This window comes from Vipera berus (assembly GCF_964194415.1).
Source record: "Vipera berus genome assembly, chromosome: 2".
NCBI classification, from domain to species: domain Eukaryota; kingdom Metazoa; phylum Chordata; class Lepidosauria; order Squamata; family Viperidae; genus Vipera; species Vipera berus.
In genome coordinates this window covers 7,716,640-7,738,348 of record NC_138203.1, presented here as the reverse complement: position 1 = coordinate 7,738,348, position 21,709 = coordinate 7,716,640, and the positions used below count along the sequence as shown (strand labels likewise).

General features: G+C 44.7%; 1 protein-coding gene across 1 annotated transcript in view; it reads right to left on the bottom strand.

Annotated features, from left to right (window-relative positions):
• Positions 1–3,045: 3,045 nt before the first annotated feature.
• Positions 3,046–21,709, bottom strand: part of CELF4 (CUGBP Elav-like family member 4) — a gene marked incomplete at both ends in the record, with an annotated part of 87,228 nt that continues 68,564 nt past the window's right edge. Inside the window, one exon of the mRNA XM_081316323.1 lies at positions 3,046–3,173. Coding sequence (XP_081172449.1) covers positions 3,046–3,173 — 128 coding nt within the window. The remainder of the gene's footprint in view (positions 3,174–21,709) is intronic.

Below are 21,709 nucleotides of genomic sequence, written 5' to 3'. Positions count from 1 at the left end.
CCACGCCCACCCTGGCCCTACCCACCAGGCCCCCTGAGGGCAACCGCAATGCTGATGAGGCCCTCAATGAAATTGTGTTTGACACCCCTGATCTAGGCCATTTGTCTGAAATGGCATAGGGCTTCCTGCTTGAGCAAAGGGTTGGATGAGAAGATCTCCACAATCCCTTCCAACTGCGTTATTCTGTTAAGTTCTGTTATCATTCTGTCTCTACACTGACACCTGAACGTTCACGTCAAGCGTATGAAAAGAACAAAATTCAATGGCAACCACGCACCTCTGACTGCAACCAATAGTTCCTACTCCTAATAGCAGAAGGTGTGGGTAATCTAACAGGTATTTTTGCACGAACTGGTGGTACCTTTGGAGCCAATACACAACATTAGTGGCAGAATGGCACTTAGCAAACCCTTCTTTTGGAACTGCTACTCAACCCAGATTTTAGAAAAGTCCACATTTTGCTATTACCTAATTTGCTCCTATATCTCTGCTCTCTATCTGCTCGCCTTCCCAACCATTAAAATTGCTACTATGGCAAAGGATGAAGAATACAACAGTGCTACATAACAATAGTTTGGGTGTTTTCCGATAGCAGGAAAACAGTTAAAATAAAGGCACAGGTACCAACTCTGAACTTCTTGAGATGCCTTCAAAGATTTATTTTCTGGAGGTTTTCTTGTAAATCCTGAAATAGTTTCTCCATTTTGGTTCCTACATTCACTACCCAGACTCTTAAGCCGTGCTTTCTGTGGCTATTCAGAAGATCCTCATGGTGGAGCCCACCCTCCCTCAATTTTCACATCCTAAAATTTGTCCTACACAAAGAATGGAGAATGTTTGGATGTGCTGATAATACCAGATCTGTCTACTTAACTTACATAACCATTATAAGTCAACATGTGTCCTTTACTAGCTCCTAGATTCATAAATAACCAACTCTACCCATCCCAGAGGAATGAATGGGACTCCAGTTTCCATCTCTTTCTTGAGCAATTAGCCGTTGGAGATATTCTCCAACGGCCTGTATCTCTCCCCTCTTTTATCCAACAGCAATGGAAATGAGCATTGGTGTTGACCTATGCTGATCAAAACGCTTGCACTGACATGGCCAAATTAAGGAGAATAAATGAGTTGTAACAATAGGGAACTGTCCATATTAGGAGAAGCACGAGAGAAACCACAAATCAGGGCACCTGAGTTTGGTAAATAGGTTTTTTTCTCAACATGCTTCTGAAATGTACTGGTCAAGTAATGATATTGTAGCAACTTCTGCTTTTCATCTACTTTCGTGCAAGTGGCTTTTTTTCTTGCTTGTGTAACCGCACAAACCACACAAAGTGTAAACACCCGCTGAATAAACCACTTGGGGGTTCTTCCAGCATTATGGGAGGAACCCACCTTGGTCCAGATCTGAAAAAACTTGTGACTCTCGGAGAGAGAATTGGATGCTGCCTCTTTGTTCGTGCCGAGACTGACCTAGATTTCTTGCTGGACCCTGGGATGGAGAACTGGAAATCAACTCCCCCACTGCTTTCAGTGCCAGTCTCAAGTGATCTCTTTCGAAATTGCCCACTTGGTACCAGGGATTAAGCATGGATTTAAAAAAAGAGAGCTTGCAACAAGAAGGATGTGCTGACAAATGCAAAATGCCCTATATGGCATGGGTTCACGGTATCTGAAGGGCCATCACTCTCTGATGGGACAAACCCACCCTACTTGTGCCAGTGGAAGAACCCTGATATTGAGCCCATCTGCTAAGGAACTAAAGTCAATGGTGGGGGTCCCCAACCTGTGGGCCGTTGCCCACTAACGGGCTGCAGCCTATTGGCCACTGGGCCATGTGAGTGGCTGGCCAATACATGTGTGTGCGCACATGCACACAGCTCCACTTGTGGGAGCATCGCAGCAAGCATCCCTGACATTCGCAACCCCACTTGCATGAGCATTGCAGGCATTGGCGGTCCCACTTGCGTGAGCCTCACCACAAATGTCATGGGTGTTCACGCCCCCCCCCCTTGCAGGAGCAACAAGTGTTCATGTGCAAGCACGAGTTCATCTCCACTGAAAACCATCCCTTCTTTCCTCTCTGACCCTGCTCCGGGCCACCAACCCTGAAAGAGCTCTGGCCAATCCCGTCTTTGTGGACCACTCTACCATTAGAGGTGAAAACTCTTTGGCTTTCCAGAAGAGGGTCAAAACCTGGCTTTGCTGGTTGGCCTGGGGCTGTGAGGAGGGGGAGTGTTCATCACTGGAGGTGGCTGATGGGATAAGAAGATGGGTTGTCCCATCCATCTCTTAGCTCAGACATGTCAAACACAAGGCCCGGGGGCCAGATCCAGCCCGTGAAGTGGTTTCATGTGGCCCGCGAAGCCATCCTGGAAACAGTGAGGGAACGGCCCCCACTGCCTTGGCCCTGGCCCAGAGACCCTCCTCCTGCCAGAGACCCTCAGATCTGTCCCACTCCTGCCCAGGCCCCCATAGGCACCCTTGATGCGAATGATGTAGAGCTGGCCACGCCCACCCAGTAGGCCACGCCCACCCAGGCCACACCCACCCAGCCCCCTGAGGGCAACCGCAATGCTGATTCGGCCCTCAATGAAATTGAGTTTGACACCCCTGTCTTAGCTCTTGTAGATGTGGTTTTAGCATAGTTTTTTTTTAACATTGGCTCATTTTAATCTGTTGACTACTTTCCCTTCGTTTCTATAATTTGGAAGCTGCCCAGAATATCCTTGTAGGGGGGAGAACGGGCAGCATAGAAATTTAATAAACAAACGACAACAAAAGAAACACAAACAAATAAAAGTCAGTTCAACCTCGTATCTCCCTCACTATAACCAACGGCAATGCCTCAACCCCGCAGAGACAAGTTCTTGAGGTTGCTTCTGAAATGGTTCTAGAAGGAAAGGTAGAATCGTAGAAGTCATTAGTGTCCACAACACAGGAGACGCTACGGGACAACAGGTGATGTTCCTTGCCACCACCACCCACCCCCAAACAATTACCTGTGCTAGACCTTGCTTATCCAGTGTTTCCCACCATTCTTCAGTAAGGACGGTTAGCATCCTTTGGCCTTTTCAGCTGGACCTTCAGCCTCTTCATCCCAATCTGGAAGCCATTCATAGCCTGGATGGCCGCCTGGGCACTAGCAGGATTGTCAAAACTCACAAAGCCTGTCAAAACACAAGGAAGGTGCAGGATTTAACCGGCTGAAAGGGGCGACGGGGCCATCCCACGCTAGATCACGTCAAGGATGAACATGGAGCGGGGTGCCAGGAGCTGCCCTGCCCAGCATTTAATGCAGGAAACTTCCAGCCTCTTACAACGTCACGGTGGGTTTGGGTGAGTAGCGTTGTGTGAATGGAATGGGTCGAGCATTTACCTCGGCTGAAGGTTGGCTGGGAGGGAAGATGGGAAGCAAGCCATGGAAAAGTTAGACTTCGGATGGAGGAATGAAGAGGCACCAGATGGACCACCATCACTGAAAGGGACAGGTCCTCAGGTGGAGTTATTCTTGCAGAGGAGAGAAGGAAAGAGTGATGCCAGGAGGGGCTTTTAATGGCTCACCATGATGTGTCCACCTCCAACTAGAAGATACATTTCATGGAATCATAGAATCATAGAATCCTAGGGCTGGAAGGGACCTTGGAGGTCTTCTGGCCCAACCCCCTGCCCAAGGCAGGAGTCCTTAAACCATCCTGGACAAATGGTTCTCCAATCTTTTCTTGAAAGCCTCCAGCGATGGAGCACTCACAACTCCAGGAGGCAAGTTCTTCCGCCGGTTCATCACTCTTACTCTCTGGTCCACCCCTAAATCTGGCCCACCAAATTCTCGTACGCCAAAAGAGCGGGTGGTTTTATCACCAGACTAGCATCTGCTGCTCACCAAGAAGGTGCTAAACTTTGATGTAGATAAAGGTTGGGTGGATGGCATGGGGATGACAAACGCAGGGACCATTTTAGATATATCACTGAAGCGTAGGATTGTTATCTTGGATTTTGGAGAGGGAAGACCCCTGGTGTACAGCATTGAATAGTCACACAGCCATGTTTTTAGGGTGGTTTTCCCGAAAACCTGCACTTATTCCCAGGTTTCGGCAAAACCGCATCCAAGCGAACCATGGATTTGCTAACAGTATGCCATTTGCTTAATGGCCACCACAGAAAGGCCATTAACCAATCCATTTCATGACTGTCACGATTTGCAATGTGGCAGGGTCCATTATGGTTGTATCTTGAGGACTACCTGTATATATCAGATTTTTCAACCACAGCAGTCTCAGGGGCAGTGCAATCACAACCAATGTTCTGATTCTATTTTTGTTCCTTGTCAAAATCAAAAACAAAACACAATACATTTCTTACCAGAAAGGAATTTGAGTGGATGCATTAGGAGGCCTATATTTGAAAGCACGTAAAAATGCAAGTAGAAAAATAGGGACCACTACGGTGGGAAGGTAACAGCGTTCCGTGTGCCTTTGGCATCTAGTCATGCCGGCCACATGACCACGGAGACGTCCTCGGACAAGTGCTGGCTCTTCGGCTTTGAAACGGAGATGAGCACCGGCCCCTAGAGTCGAAAACGACTAGCACGCATGTGCGGGGGAACCTTTACCTTTACCTTTATTGATCAGAACATCGTATTAGAATAATGCTAGTTGTGTTCTAAGACAACTTAGAAAGTCCTCTACTGTAAAGAGATGGCAGAAAACCTCATTCGCCCACATTTTCAAATAGACACCCACATTTTCATACTTAGGCCTCCCTACTTTAATAGGAAAGAAGCTAATGGAAACCATTAACTACACCACTAGCAATTTCCCAAGTGTCTTTAGATATGGCCACCATACAAGAAGGTCACTGGCTAATTGTCATCAGTGGGAGACACACATCTACAGGTTATCACACCTTTGACAGAACTGTGGACCATTTTTTTGTCGTAAGCTACCTCAACTATTTGCTGGCAAGTCTTGTACCATTTTTATAACCCTCCAGGCAGTGGTGGGTTTCACCAGTTCGCACCACTTCGGCAGAACTGGTAGTTAATTTTTTGTTGACTAGGCCCAGGCTGGACTTCCAGAAGTGGCATCCACACAGAGAACCGGTTGTTCACATGTCTGAATCCCTCCAGCGCTCCAGAGGAGTTCCTGGTTTAGACGTTCCTGAGCTCCATGGTAAATTGATGCTGATGGAGATCTTCTCAAATCCAATTGTTGCCTTCAGATGAGCTTTCAAGGAGAGAGGTGGGCAAGGTGAGTCCAAAGAGACGTTGTCATGGTGATCTGGGGCCCTGAGAGCTGCCATGGTACTGAATGGCATTAGAGAAGATGATCTTGAAGATTCTAGGTGTTTTTCCCAGGTTCCTCTTATTTTCCATCTCTAACTTATTTGACATTGAGTCTGGCCAATGAGGTGGCAGGATTCTTGACTGAGTTAGAAGGCTGTTTTAGAATATAGAGAGAGGTGGGTACCACTTTTGGATTCTGAGTTCCTTTTAAATTAGAAAATCAACCAATCAATCAGAATAGAACTGGAAGGGACCTTGGAGGTCTTCTATTCCATCCCACTGCTCAATCAGGAGAACCTATACCATTTCAGACAAGTGGATGTCCAGACTCTTCTTAAAAACCTCCAGTGATAAAATGCCCACAACTTCTGAAGGCAAGTCATTCCAGTGGTACTTGTTCTCACCATTAGGACGTTTCTCCTTAATTCGAGGTTGCTTCTCTCCTTGATTAGTTTCCATCCGTTCCTTCTCATCTTGCCTTCTGGTGCTTTGGAAAATAGCTTGACCCCCCACATTCTTTGTGGCAGCCCCCAAATACTGGCATACTGCTATCATGTTCCCCCTAGCCCTTCTTTTCTCTAGACCAGCCATACCCAATTCCTGCAACTGTTGTTCATATGTTTTTGTCTCCAGGCCCTTAATCATCTTAGTTGCTCTTCTTTGCACTTTTGTTTGGTAATGTTTGGACCAAAACTAGATGCGGTATTCCAGATGTGGCCTTACTAAGACTTTATAAAATAGTACTAACACTTCACGTGATTTTGATTCCATGCCTCTGATTCCATGCTGCCAAAATCGTGAAGTCCTTGGTGGTCTCTTGGCTCTGTTGTTTTCCAGCAGACATTTCATTACCCAACTAGGTATCATCATCAGTTGCAGAAAGGAATGGGGTTTGCTCACTGTTGAAATACTAGGGGTTGCTCTGTCAGTGTCGGTGGGAGTGCCCGTCATGGTGGTTCCTTGATTACACTGTTCTTTACTATTTATCCATCTGTGTTGGTAGTTCCTTGATTGTGTACTGTTTACTGCTTGATTGTTGGTCTGGTATTAATCCTAGTGTTAATCTCTGCTCATCTGGGAGTTGACTGCTGAAGAGAGGGTATTTTAGCCTTTTTGTTGCCTTTTTAGCTTTTGGATTGTCTCTTTTGAATGGTGTGTAAATGTTGTTTATCTCTATGTGCCTGTTGATGGCTGATTTTTCTGCCAGACTTCCAGGAATTCTCTAACATTTCTGGATTTAACTTGAGGCAGCATTTCTTTTCTATGAGTACAGGAATGTACTTTAGGTCAAGGTGATCAAACTGGTCAGTCCTAGAGGAGATCAACCCTGACTGCTCTTTAGAAGGCCAGATCCTGAAGCTAAAACTCAGATACTTTGGCCACCTAATGAGAAGGAAGGACTCACTGGAGAAGAGCCTAATGCTGGGAAAGATCGAGGGCAATAGAAGAAGGGGACGACAGAGAATGAGGTGGCTGGATGGAGTCCCTGAAGCAGGAGGCGTGAGCTTAAATGGACTCCAGAAGATGGTAGAGGACAGGAAGGCCTGGAGGAACGTTGTCCATGGGGTCGCGATGGGTCGGACACGACTTCGCAGCTAACAACAACAAAAACATTTAGAAATCTCTTCCTTCCTTCCTTCCTTCCTTCCTTCCTTCCTTCCTTCCTTCCTTCCTTCCTTCCTTCCTTCCTTCCTTCCTTCCTTCCTTCCTTCCCTCCCTCCCTCTTTTCATCTTTCTTTAACATTTTCAGTTTTTGTTTCCATTCATGCTTTATCTTACAGTAAACTTTAATAAAATCACTTGGAGAAGTAAAAGAAAATGTTTCACCCTGGCAGCCAGTTTGCCCTTGCCGCTGGATCCTTTTGTTGTCTTTCAGTGCTGTGTTCCCCGCAGGAACCAGGAACAAAAATCACAAAACACAAAAGAAGCTGTTGATGATACTAGATATCAATGGAGTGACTCAATTAAAAATAATAACAATATTATCCGGAAAGCCAAGCAGCTACTTGGAGAGATATCAACCTGGTGTTGTTTTTTTAGTACTGGCCTCTGCAATGTTAAAGCTCAACAGGAATATTCCATTCATGGCATTTGATTTTGTCATGCTGATTCTAGTGTTTGCTCCCCACATGTACTCTTGGCAGGGTTCTTTTGTCAAAATTGGTTTACACCAGTGCTCTAATTCTTGCAGGATCTGCTTCCCCCCCAGAATTTCTAGAAATTACATTCCAGTAGTGATAGAAAAGGGACGCGGTGGCTCAGTGGGTTAGGATGCTGAGCTTGTCGATCAGAAGGTCGGCAGTTTGGCGGGTCGAATCCCGAGTGCCGCGTAACAGAGTGAGCGCCTGTTACTCGTCCCAGCTTCTGCCAACCTAGCAGTTCGAAAGCACGTACAAATGCAAGTAGAAAAATAGGGACCGCTACGGTGGGAAGGTAACAGCGTTCCGTGCGCCTTTGGCGTCTAGTCATGCTGCCCACATGACCACGGAGACGTCCTCGGACAAGTGCTGGCTCTTCGGCTTTGAAACGGAGATGAGCACTGGCCCCTAGAGTCGGAAACGACTAGCACGCATGTGCGGGGGAACCTTTACCTTTACCTTTAGTGATAGAAAAGAATATTTGTAGATTAGGGTTGAACAGAGGGGTCCTTGGTGCTCTCTGAGCTTGGGGGTTTTCTTGCAGACGTTTCATGAACAAACTAGGGAACATTATTAGTGCATGCAAGGAGTGAGGGTTTGCAGAGTGGAGAACGGAGGAGGAGGAGGAGGAGGAGGAGGAGGAGGAGGAGGAGGAGGAGGAGAATGGTGGCTGTGGGGTCCTTGGTGCTCTCTGAGCTTGGTTGTTTCCTTGCAGACATTTCATGACCCAGCTAGGTAACTTCATCAGTGGTTGAAGGGACAGGGGTGGGGTTTGCTGTCTGTTTATACTGTAGACTAGTGGCTTGCCCTGTCAGTCAGTATTGGTGGGGGTGTTCTTGATGGTTCGTTGATTAGACTGTTGTTTGCTGTTAGTTTGTTTGTCTGAAATGGTAGTTTCTTGACTCGAGTATTGCTTACTGCTTGATGGTAAGTCAAAATGTTACTCTTGCTGTTAATCTCTGCTCATCTGGATGTTGATTGCTGGCAAGGAGGTGTTTTAGTCTTTTTGTTTTCTTTTTGCCGATTGTCTCTTTTGAACGGTATGTAGATGTTGCTTATCCCCTATGTGCGTGTTGATGGCTGATTTGTCTGTCTGCCAGGCGGCCAGGAATTGTCTTGCACTGTTAGACTCGACTTGGACTAGGATGCTCATATTAAAGGGCTCAGTGTAAATGTTCTGCTAAAACTGACTCACACAGGGATTTCTTTTTTATTTTTTTATTAAATTTAGATGTTGCCCGTCTCATTATCGAGTGACTCTGAGTAGAAGTGTTAGGAACGTTTTCAACAGCGCACTGTTTGAATGTGATTTGCTACCCAGGCTCCAACGTGTCCACTCCTTCCTGCTCCTCTTCGCCCCCAAGCTCAATGAAAGGCAAAATCTTTCAATCTGCATAATTGCTTTTATACATCTACTTTTATTGCCTTGCAAGCTGCTCAGAGTCTCTTTGGATAGTGAGACGGAACGGGATATGCATTTAGTAAATAAAAATAAAATAAAATAAAACCAACTGCTATCTCTTATTCTTCTCCCAGTTCAAAATGACATCCTTGGTTATCACTCATCATGGGAAGGAGCTCAAGATAGGATTGTGAAATTTAAATCTCCCATTTGTAGTTTTTTTTAAAATAATAATAATAATAAAGTTATGAATTTAGCAGGAAGAGCATGCTAGAGGAGGGGTCTCCAAACTTTAAGACTTGCGGACTTCCAATGACCAGAATTCCTCAGCCAGCCACGTAATCCACAGGTCTTGAGGTTGCCAAGTTTGAAGACCCCTGTGCTAGGGGAAGCAGTAATCACCAGGTAAAGGTAAAGGTAAAGGTCCCCCCCGCACATGCGTGCTAGTCGTTTCCATCTCTAGGGGCCGGTGCTCATCTCCGTTTCAAAGCTGAAGAGCTAGCGCTTGTCCGAGGACGTCTCCGTGGTCATGTGGCCGGCATGACTAGACGCCAAAGGCGCACGGAACGCTGTTACCTTCCCACCGTAGTGGTCCCTATTTTTCTACTTGCATTTTTACGTGCTTTCGAACTGCTAGGTTGGCAGAAGCTGGGACGAGTAACAGGCGCTCACTCTGTTACGCGGCATTCGGGATTCGACCCGCCAAACTGCCGACCTTCTGATGGACAAGCTCAGCATCTTAAACCACTGAGCCACCGCGTCTCCTAGTAATCACCAACTACCAGCCAAAGACTGAATTCATTGACTGTTCTAAACCAAGACTTCTCCCTATCATGGTGGATGACCTGTAGATATTTGGTATAAACTGCAATTAAGTTGTGTGTGTCATGTTGTCATCATGGAAATATAGAGATGGCCCTCCCGTGCAAACCTAACCAATTATGGCCTGTTCGTATCCTGGGTTAGGACAATACATGAATCTGATCGTTTGCTGGGGTTCAGGTTCTGATGAAAGCTACAAAGAGCTTCGGCTGAGACAATAGAATTGATATGTTGTTCTTTCACTATATAGAACAAACATAGAGGAATAGGGTTTAGAGGGGACGTTGGAGGTCTTCTAGACCAACCCGCCTGCTCGAGCAGGAGACCCTATACCATTACAGGCAAATGGTTGTCCAGTCTCTTCACCTCCTATGTTGAAGCACCCACAACTTCTGGAGGCAGGTTGTTCCACTGATTAATTGTTCTAACTGTTAGGAAGTTTCTCCTTATTTCTAGGCTGAACTCTCTTTGTTAAGCTTCCATCCATTACTTCACATCTTGCCCTCCAGTACTTTGAAGAATAGGTTGACTCCATCTTCTCGGTGAAGACCCTCAAGTATTGGAAGACTGCTACCATGACACCCACAGTTCTTCTCTTTGTTAGACTAGACAGACTAACCAGTTTGGCCTAATGGTTAAGGCACCAATCTATAAAGCAGGAGATTGTGAATTTGCCTTAGCCATGAAAGCCAGCTGGCTGACTTTGGACCAATCGCCAGGAGACAGTGAGTTCTAGTTCTACCTTAGGCATTAAAGCTGGTGGATGATGTTGTAGCAATCACCAGGAGACGGTGAGCTCTAGTACCACCTTAGGCATGAAAGCTGGTGGATGATTTCCGAGCATTCACCAGGAGACGGTGAGTTCTAGTTCTACCTTAGGCATGAAAGCTGATGGATGATGTTGTAGCAATCACCAGGAGATGGTGAGCTCTAGTACCGCCTTAGGCATGAAAGCTGGTGGATGATTTCTGAGCAATCACCAGGTGATGGTGAGTTCTAGTACCGCCTTAGGCATGAAAGCTGGTGGATGATTTTGGAGCAATCACCAGGAGATGGTGAGTTCTAGTTCTACCTTAGGCATGAAAGCTGATGGATGATGTTGCAGCAATTACCAGGAGATGGTGAATTCTAGTACGGCCTTAGGCATGAAAGCTGGTGGATGATGTTGGAGCAATCACCAGGAGACAGTGAGTTTCAGTACTGCCTTAGGCATGAAAGCTGGAGGATGATTTTGGAGCAATCACCAGGAGATGATAAGTTCTAGTACCGCCTTAGGCATGAAAGCTGGTGGATGATTTTGGAGCAATCACCAGGAGACGGTGAATTCTAGTACTGCCTTGGGCATGAAAGCTGGTGGATGATTTTGGAGCAATCACCAGGAGATGGTGAATTCTAGTACTGCCTTAGGCATGAAAGCTGGTGGATGATTTTGGAGCAATCACCAGGAGACGGTGAATTCTAGTACCGCCTTAGGCATGAAAGCTGGTGGATGATTTTGGAGCAATCACCAGGAGATGGTGAATTCTAGTACTGCCTTAGGCATGAAAGCTGGTGGATGATTTTGGAGCAATCACCAGGAGACAGTGAGTTCTAGTACCACCTTAGGCATGAAAGCTGAAGCATGATTTTGGGCCAGTCACTTTCTCTCAGCCCAACCCACCTGACAGGGTTGTTGGTGTGAATAAAATAGGAGGAAACTGTATTGGACATGTTCACTGCCTTGACTTATTAGTAAAAATAATAAACCTGGGATACAAATGATTTTTTTTTTAAAAAAATACCTAACTGTCCTTTTATGCCAGTAGAGGTAGTCCTTGCCTTACAACAGTGCATTTACTCACCGTTCAAAGTTACAACAGCATGGAAAACAAGTGACTGCTTATCGCACAATCATTGAAGCATCCTGGTGGTCACATGATCAAAATCCAGCCGCTTGGCAATTGACTTGTATTTGTGATGGTCGCAGTGTCCCGGGGTTATGTGATTCCCCCTTTTGCAACCAGCAAAATCAATGGGGAAGCCAGGTTCATTTTGCAACCCTGTTACTGACTTAACAACTGCAGTGATGCGCTTAACAACTGTGGCAAGAAAGGTTGTAAAACGGGGCAAACCTCACTCAACAACTGTCTCACTGAACAGCAGAGATTTTGGGCTGAGTTAGAACAACTGACCAGTGGAACAACCTGCCTCCAGATGTTATGAATGCTCCAACACTGGAAGTTTTTAAGAAGAGACCGGACAGCCATTTGTCTGAAATGGTATAGGGTTTCCTGCCTAAGCAGGGGGTTGGACTAGATGACCTCCAAGGTCCCTTCCTGCTCTATTCTATTCTATTCTATTCTATTCTATTCTATTCTATTCTATTCTATTCTATTCTATTCTATTCTATTCTATTCTATTCTATTCTATTCTATTCTATTCTATTCTATTCTATTCCATTCCATTCCATTCCACTCCACTCCACTCCATATTTTCTATTCTATTCTATTCTATTCTATTCTATTCTATTCTATTCTATTCTATTCTATTCTATTCTATTCTATTCTATTCTATTCTATTCTATTCTATTCTATTCCATTCCACTCCACTCCTCTATTCTATTCTATTCTATTCTATTCTATTCTATTCTATTCTATTCTATTCTATTCTATTCTATTCTATTCTATTCTATTCTATTCTATTCTATTCTATTCTATTCTATTCTATTCCATTCCATTCCATTCCACTCCACTCCACTCCATATTTTCTATTCTATTCTATTCTATTCTATTCTATTCTATTCTATTCTATTCTATTCTATTCTATTCTATTCTATTCTATTCTATTCTATTCTATTCTATTCTATTCTATTCTATTCTATTCTATTCTATTCTATTCCATTCCACTCCACTCCTCTATTCTATTCTATTCTATTCTATTCTATTCTATTCTATTCTATTCTATTCTATTCTATTCTATTCTATTCTATTCTATTCTATTCTATTCTATTCTATTCTATTCTATTCTATTCTATTCTATTCTATTCTATTCTATTCTATTCTAATTAACCAGTGGAACAACCTGCCTCCAGAGGTTGTGTATGCCCCAAAACTGGAAGTTTTTAAGAAGAGACCGGACAGCCATTTGTCTGAAATGGTATAGGGTTTCCTGCCCAAGCAGGGGGTTGGACTAGATGACCTCCATGATCCCTTCCATCATTCCATCATCATCATCATCATCATCATCATCATCATCATCATCATCATCATCATCATCATTATTAATTGTCCCAAGGAGTCGTAAGTTGAGGATTGTGTGGAGTTATTCTAAACCATGCTCAATGGGGAAGAAACGCAACTAGCACCCACTGCTCATAAAACAGTGTAACACGAGGAAGACCTAATTCTGAAGAACAAGGAAGGGGGGGGGGGGGGAGACAGAGGAGAGCTTAAAAAGTACAAAGCATCTTCTCTGTTCGTGTTAATTAATAATCAGAGAAATATATGTACCGGTCTGAGGAAGGTTGATGGGAGGACAGGGTTTTGTGATAAATCTGTTTTATGTTTTGTTTTTTTTTTAAATTCTAGGAATTGCATAAAAAGAAAAAAAAGGCTGCACAAAATAAATGATTTAGTAAGGCAGGGAAGGATGGAGAAATTTTGCAAGCTCAGGTCATCCGATGTTTCTTGTTCAGCAAAGTTGCTGGCTTGAAAGCAAGGGGTTATTTATCTGAAAGGAGTGTCAAACTTAGAAGTTGCACCCAAAAAGAGGAGATTGCAAGGAGAAATCCTTTGGGCTGGAGAGAGAGAGAGATTGGTGGAGATTGAGAGCCAGGCTTTGTGGGCCTGGATTCTGTGCGCAAACCCAGAAGGGGATATGGGATCCTTGGTGCTCTCTGAGCTTGGTGGTTTTCTTGCAGACGTGTCATTACCAAACTTGGCAACATCATCAGTGTGCTGGTAAGGAAACGTTGGAAAGAAAGCCACCAAGCTCAGAGAGCACCAAGGATCCTTCATTTCAACCCTGAACTACAAATATTGTCTTTTAATCAAACCACTTGTAAGGTAAAGTAAAGGTAAAGTTCCCCCCCCACACACGTGCTAGTCGTTTCCAACTCTAGGGGCCGGTGCTCATCTCCGTTTCAAAGCCGAAGAGCCAGCGCTTGTCCGAGGACGTCTCCGTGGTCATGTGGCCGGCATGACTAGACGCCAAAGGCGCACGGAACGCTGTTACCTTCCCACCGGAGCGGTCCCTATTTTTCTACTTGCATTTTTACGTGCTTTCGAACTGCTAGGTTGGCAGAAGCTGGGACGAGTAACAGGCGCTCACTCTGTTACACGGCACTCGGGATTCGACCCGCCAAACTGCCGACCTTCTGATCGACAAGCTCAGCGTCCTAACCCACTGAGCCACCGTGTCCCTCAAACCACTTGTATATAAACAGAAATGAAACTCCATTCTCTTCTAATACTGATAATGTAATCTAGTTAGGTGGTAAAATGTCTTTGAGGAAACAACCTAGCTTGGAGAGCATTAAGGATCCCCCAGCTCTCCTCCTCCTCTTCCTCCTCCTTCTCCTCGTCCACAAACCCCTCACCCTGCAGGCACGGATTATGTTTCCTACTTGGGTCATGAAATGTCTGTTAGAAAACAACTAAATCAGAGAGCACCAAGGAGCCCACAGTTCAAATGGGCTACAACCCTGAGCAATAAATATTCTCTTCTGTCGGTGCTAGTCTCTATCCCACGAGTCAAAGTTTTCAACAAGGACAAACTAATCATCCGAAATAATCATCTGCTCCAATTGTCCGATAGAAGAGAACCCATTCCCCCCCCTTTAATCGATACACCCTTAAAGAAGTCTCCAAAAAAGTTTTCATTATTTCGATCCTTCTTAATTGCTGCAAGGAAATCCAGGGCGTAATTAAGCTCTGATAGATTATTCCATGTCAGAAGGCAATTGGCTACATTTTTCTTTCTTAATATTTTAGTTCACTGCATGTTTGCTGTTGATGTTTTACGCAGAGGTTTGGGGGTACGGCTGTAAATAAGACTGGATTGACGGACCATGGCTGAAACAGGGAGCTGAGAAATTTAACCCTAAATATGGCCGGCACAATTTGTGAAGATGGCTATCTGTTCTCATAATCCCATTATACCGTGCTTTTTACAAACAAATGAGGTTTTGCATGGCAAAACTACGGTGCAAGCAGAAATATATATATATATTCCCTCACATAATTTTTCTGGGCTGAAGTTCATTTATAAGAAAGAGTAAGTACGGAATAATTACTGGGAAAAATCACCTCGTTGCACGGGAGGGATAAAAACAGATGACTTGACAAACAAGAACGAAGTTTTAAAACGTAAATGGGCTATTTTATTTTATTCAGAAAGAAACCTGATTAGGCGAAGAGACTCCCTCCGTCTCTCGATATATGAACTGAAAATGAAATCTAAACAAAGGGTTTGTTTTTAGACAAAGCCAGGCAAAGTTTGTGCTTAAAAAGAGCTGAAACACAAACCATGGTGGGGATATCAGAGGAACCAAATTCGGTCTGTTCTTTTGGTATAAATCATTGGAGATTAAGGAGAGGATTAGGATTAGGATTTATTAAATTTATATGCCGCCCTTCTCCCTAAGGACTCAGGGCGGCTCACAACAATAAAAATTAGGAAACATAAAATAAAAAAAATAAAAGAGACATGACAGAATACAAATAGTCCTGGACTTATAACCTCAAATCAGCCCAGAACTTCCATCGCTAAGCGAGACAGTCATTAAGTGAGTTTTGCTGCATTTCATGGCCTTTCTTGCCACGGTTGCTAAGTGAATCACTGTAGTTGTTAAGTTAGTAACACAGTTGTTAAGGGAATCTAGCTTCCCCTTTGACTTTGCTGATCAGAAAGTCACAAAAGGAGATCACGTGACTCCGGGACACCCCAACCGTCATAAATACGAGTCAGCTGCCAAGCGTCTGAAATTTTGATCACGTGACCGCAGGGAGGCTGCAAAGGTCGTTAAGTGTGAAAGACGGTCCTAAGTCACTTGTTTTCGGGGCCGTCGTGGTTGAACCTAACCCTCTGCACAAACCCTATTTTGTTCACATGATGCTGCAGCGGTCGTCAAGTGTGAAAAACGGTCCCAGGTCACTTTTTTTTTTTTAGCGCCACTGTAACTTTGAACCTTCACTAAACGAAGTTTAGCGTCGGGGACTACCTGTTAAAATATGCATTAAGTCCACTGTCTGAGTTGGTAGTTCCTTGATTGGAAGGAACAGAGAGAGCAAAAAAGAATTCAATAGTGGAACAGATATGGAAACTGCCTAGGGTCACCTCTGGGTGAGTTGAAAACATATAAACAAATAAAGTAAGGAAGCAAGTGAACAAGCAAGCAAGTAAGTAGTCTCTAATGTACACAGATTCCAACTTTCAGTCTTGAGAATTCCATCTTACCTAGCTGGCTGTCCCAAAGGTGCTTTTTTTCCAAGAGGCAACTGGACTTTCTTGTTTTTCTTCGAAGACATTTCGCTTCTCATCCAAGAAGCTTCTTCAGTTCTGACTGACTGGTGGAGAATGGAAGGGAAAAGGGACCCAGGGCAGAAAAACATCCTGCAGCCAAGAAGGCTACACACCCATGGGCACCACTCAGGTGACCCTGAGGACACAGATAAACCTCCCAAGTGGCCTCAACGGCTCTCTAAAAGAGCGCAAAGGACCAGCTGTCTGCAAGGAGTATAAATCCTTCCAGTCAGAACTGAAGAAGCTTCTTGGATGAGATGCGAAATGTCTTCAAAGAAAAACAAGAAAGTCCAGTCTACAACATAGTCCTTTCAGCAGTTCCAAGAAGGCTCCATGCCCATTTGCACTACTCAGGTGGCCCTGAGGACACAGATAAACCTCCAAGTGGCCCCCATGGCTCTCTAAAAAGAACGCAAATGTCCAGCTGTCTGCAAGGAGTATAAATCCTTCCACTCCCCACCATCCAGTCAGAGCTGAAGAAGCTTCTTGGATGAGGTGAGAAATGCCTTCAAAGAAAAACAAGAAAGTACAGTTGCCTCCTGAAAAAGCAACTTTGGGACAACCGTGACCTGGATGATGAAGAATCTCCATAGATAGTTAAGTTGGTTGGTTGATGCATTATCTACCTCGCTGTTGGTCCTGGTTCTTGATCTTCTCTTTCTATCTTGCTCAGCTTTGTAGTGAAGTCTTCCCACAATTTGAACCTGCTCCGTAGGACCTTGTTATAACAACTTTGGGCTGGGGTGTTTGATGTTCTCTTTGCTTGTTGTCTTGGTTGTTCATGGTATTCTGAAGAGTCTTCTCCAGCACCAAATTTCAAATGCTTCAACTCTCTTCCTGTCCTGCTTCATCAAAATCTGATGTGGTTCTTGGGATGCATTAAACCATCTTGTTTTCTTTGTTCTAAAAACCCCCGATCTGTTCACATGGGCAGTGTGCACATGTGTCTGTGCGCACGTGCATTTAAATGCACTACACTAGACAGCGTGGGACCTCTTGGGTCATCTTTTCAGAGATAGACCCGCATGAGAGTCCTCAATACAGGTAATCCTCGATGTATGACCGCAATGGAGCCCAAAATTTCCGTTGATAAGTGAGACATTGGTTAAATGAGTTTTGCCCCATTTTACAACCTCTCTGGTCACAATTGTTAGGTGAATCCCTGCAGTTGTGAAGTTAGCAACATGGTTGTAAAGTTTAATCTGGCTTCCCCATTGACTTTGCTCGACAGAAGGTCACAAAAGGGGATCACATGAGCCCGGGACACTGCGACCGTCATAAATATGAGTCGCTTGTCAAGCCTCTGAATTTTGATCACATGACCGCGGGGATGCTGTGACGGGTGGAAGGGTGAAAAACTGTCATTAAGTCACTTGTTTTCAGTGCCATTCTTACTTTGGTTATTAAACAAACTGTTGTAAGTCGAGGACTACCTGTACTTCAACAAAGGCAGAGCTTCTAACGTAGGAAAAAAAAATCTTTAAAATTCAGGCAGATCTTCAACGGTGCATCAGCCTTGAAAGAAGCCCGTGCTGAACGAACCGGACTGCACAGTCAACCCCCAGGAGGTGAGCACAGGAAATGTTCTGTGACATGTTGTCTGATGGTGTAAAATGTTTTTGCGATAATTTTACGTGCCATGAAATATTTTACACAAATTTCAATTCCATGGAAGTGATGTGTCCCAGATTTGGACACATTTTATAAGTTAACTCGTTTGAACTACCTTGTTTCAAAAACTGTTTCTGAATCGAAGGGTCAGTGCTCATCTCCGTTTCAAAGCCGAAGAGCCAGTGCTTGTCTGAGGACGTCTCTGTGGTCATGTGGCTGGCATGACTAGACGCCAAAGGCGCACGGAACGCCGTTACCTTCCCACCGTAGTGGTCCCTGTTTTTCTACATGCATTTTTACGTGCTTTTGAACTGCTAGGTTGGCAGAAGCTGGGACGAGTAACAGGTGCTCACTCTGCTATGCGGCACTCGGGATTCGACCTGCCAAACTGCCGACCTTCTGATCGACAAGCTCAGCATCCTAACCCACTGAGCCACCACGTCCCTTATCTATCTACCATCATCTAATTAATTATATCTATCTATCATCTATCATCTATCTAATTATCAATTATATCTATCTATCTATCATCTATCTATCTATCTATCTATCTATCTATCTATCTATCTATCATATCTCTATCTAATTATCTAATTGTCTGTCTGTCTGTCTGTCTATCTATCTATCTATCTATCTATCTATCTATCTATCTATCTATTATATCTCTATCTAATTATCTAATTGTCTGTCTATCTATCTATCTATCTATCTATCTATCTATCTATCTATCTATCTATCTAATCATCTATCTTCTATCTGGTTTTAGGTTTATAGGTATTTTTATTCCATTTATGGTGCAGATCGTATATTAGTCCCAGGATGGGGGCAGCAGGAGGCACAAGGGGGCAAAAAAGTCAAGATGGTGGCTGCACCTGAACAATGGAAGCTGTGGAACCAAGCAGTTAAGGCTGCCATCTTGCCCTTTTTGAATTAAAAAAAAAAGAGGCTTGGAACATCTTAGAATCCGGAGATCTTTCAGGTTGCCTCTTCAATACCCCAAAATAAACAACAGGCCATGTCTGTTGCGCAAGCCGAGGGGCTGAACGGAAAGTCTCGTTTGCAAAGCCAAAATTGGCCACCCAATAAAGCCAGGTCCCTGCCCCTCATAAGGGCCTTCTCCTGGCTGAGATGATCAGCAGGCCGAAGCCTGGCCAGGCGCCTGCGTGGAGTGGCGAAAGCACCCACCTCTGCTCTTTTTTTGCAGACATGCTTGCTAGGACTAAAAGTTTTGTTAAGTCGGGGGATTCCTTGACAATGAAAATTTATCTCCCCAATAAGCAATCAACATTATAATAAAGGAAAAATGCTTTGTGTGCACCTTTGAGAGTGCATCAGATATTAATCTAAACATCAAATTAATTATAGTTTGCCAAAATGAATAGTGGCGGGTGAGGCCCTAATACTTCTCTGGCTTTCTCTCCTCTCCTCTCCCCTTCCCCGCTGCAGCTCCGGGCTGCCTCCCCCTCCCCTACTTGGGGGCTGGGGGTAGAAAAAGGGAGTGTGATGGGTCCTGTTGTTCTTGTTTTTTTTAAAAAAAATTCCTGTCTCTCCCTTGTCCTGCTAATAATAGAATAAGATCAAACAAAGCAAATGAGTGCCAAACATGGAAATCTTGATCAACAGATGGAGAAGGGACCAACGCTCCAATTGACTGGGACCCTGTCATGGGACGTTGGAAATGAATAATTTAATCCTTGTAATGAATAGTTTTGTGGAGAATTCCTTCCTTCCTTCCTTCCTTCCTTCCTTCTTTCCTTCCTTCCTTCCTCCCTCCCTCTCCTGTCTTCTTCCTTCTTTCCTTGCTCTACTGTTTTTTCCTATTTTCCTTCCTAGCTTCCTTCCTCCCTCCCTCCCTCTCCTCTTTCTTTCCTCCCTCCCTCCTTCCCTCTCCCTCCCTTTCCTTCCTTCCATTTTCCTTCCTCCCCTACCTCTCCCGTTTTCCTTCCTATCTTCTTTCCTACCTTCCTTCCCTTTCTTTCCTTCCGTTTTCCTTCCTTCCCTCTCTCCCTCCCCTTAATCCCTCCCTCCCTCTCCTTCCTTCCTTCCTTCCTTCCTTCCTTCCTTCCTTCCTTCCTTCCTTCCTTCCTTCCTTCTCTTCCTTCCTTCCTCTCTACCTCCTTCCCAGCATTTTAAAGTCACATGACCAGGATGAACAAAAAATGGCTTCTGCCATCCGATTGAATTGTCGGTCTGATGCAACTGGGTGCATCAGGGGCATGTCTGTGAGTAAGGAAAACTACACACAGGAAGAGGCTCAGTCACTCAGGGTGAGGACCGACACATGATAACCCACAGGTGTTTCTTTCTTAAGGGGCCACGTTCATCTGAAAGTCATACAACATTAGCAACACACTGGAACTCAAAGACCCTCCATGTGGTTCTGCAACAGTCCTGAATGCTCAGTTTCTTTGAAAGAATGGCAATATGCCTCGTTATTATGTTGTCCAATATAACACACTTTTCTCTTCTGAATTAGGCCATCATGATATTTACGTGGTCCTCTAGTAATGGAAAAAAAACTACCTTGGCTAGAATTTCTCTGGAAAGAAATTCGCATGGGGAACTGGCGGAAAGTCCTTCAGTTCTGGGATTTACTCCAGCCCCAAATCCTACAGCTAGTCCTCAATTTACAACAGTTCATTTAGTGACTGAAGTTAGAACGGCACTGAAAAAAGGTGACATATAACCGTTTTTCACACTTAACGACCGTGGCAGCAGCCCCCCCGTCACGTGATCAAAATTCAGATGCTTGGCCACAGACTCACATTTATGACGGTCGCAGCGTCCCGGGGTCACGTGATCCCCTTGTGTGAACTTCTGACCAGCAAAGTCAATGGGGGGAAGCCAGATTCACTTAACAACCGTGTTGCTTACTTAGCAACTGCAGTGATTCACTTTCCACAACTGTGGAAAGAAAGGTCGTAAAAGTGGTGCGAAATACCCTTAACAACCATCTCACTGAAACGTTGTGCTCAATTTTGGTCATAAGTCAAGGACTCCCAGTACTTTTCTGAGCCACGCTTCTCTCCCACAAGTCCTCACCTCACCATTGTGCTTTATGTTCTGTCCTGCCAGCTCAAAATTAATCCAAGAAACCAGTTATGACCCACGTAAAAACACAGGTGTGCACACACCAAAGCTTTCTGTTCCTATCACACCAGAATCTTCTCTTGGATATAATTCATGGACAGATGTTGGGATTGTCTGCATTCCATGCTTGCTTCCATAGGCCTACTTGAACCTGGCCGAGGTCTCCATTTCTCATGGGGATAGACAGGTGTGGACTCCTGCATTGGTACCACTCTACAAGCACCCCTAGGTGCCGTTCCCCCCAAATGACTGATTTGGGACTCACAGCACATGTTGAAGAACGTTTACTTCTGCCTTTGTATCCACATTTTTGGCCTCTGTACCCACACTCCAGTTCACACAATTTGCTGGTTGTTCTTGCCCTAAACCACAGGGGTGGGTCAACCCACTTTTCAAAGACATTTCAAGGTACAACCCATCAGGATTTGGACAGCAAAGGGGAGAAATGCCCCAAGCTGGCTTTGAACTGGATCTGGAGAAGATGGAAAGAGCAAAAGTTCCTCCTGAATCTCATTTTTTTGAGGTCCCCCTCCCCCTCCACTGGCTGTGCCAGGAAGACAAGGGCTGGCCAGGTGAGAAAAGGTTTGGAATCAATGCAGGTAAGCAGAGAGCGGGCAGCTCATGAGGGGTGTGAAGTGATGGCAAGAGATGAATGCAGAGTGTTCCACGTGGAACCCACCATCCCGACCAACAACATGGCAACATCCCAAACAATTAGCAGCAGCACAAGAGGAAAGAGGAGCGAGGATGGGGACCACCTACCCACATCAATGTTCCGCCATGCAACCTGAGACCCAACCCTTCTGTCTCCCAAGGGTGTTTTTTTTTCCAAAAGACAACTGAACTTTCTTGGTTCTC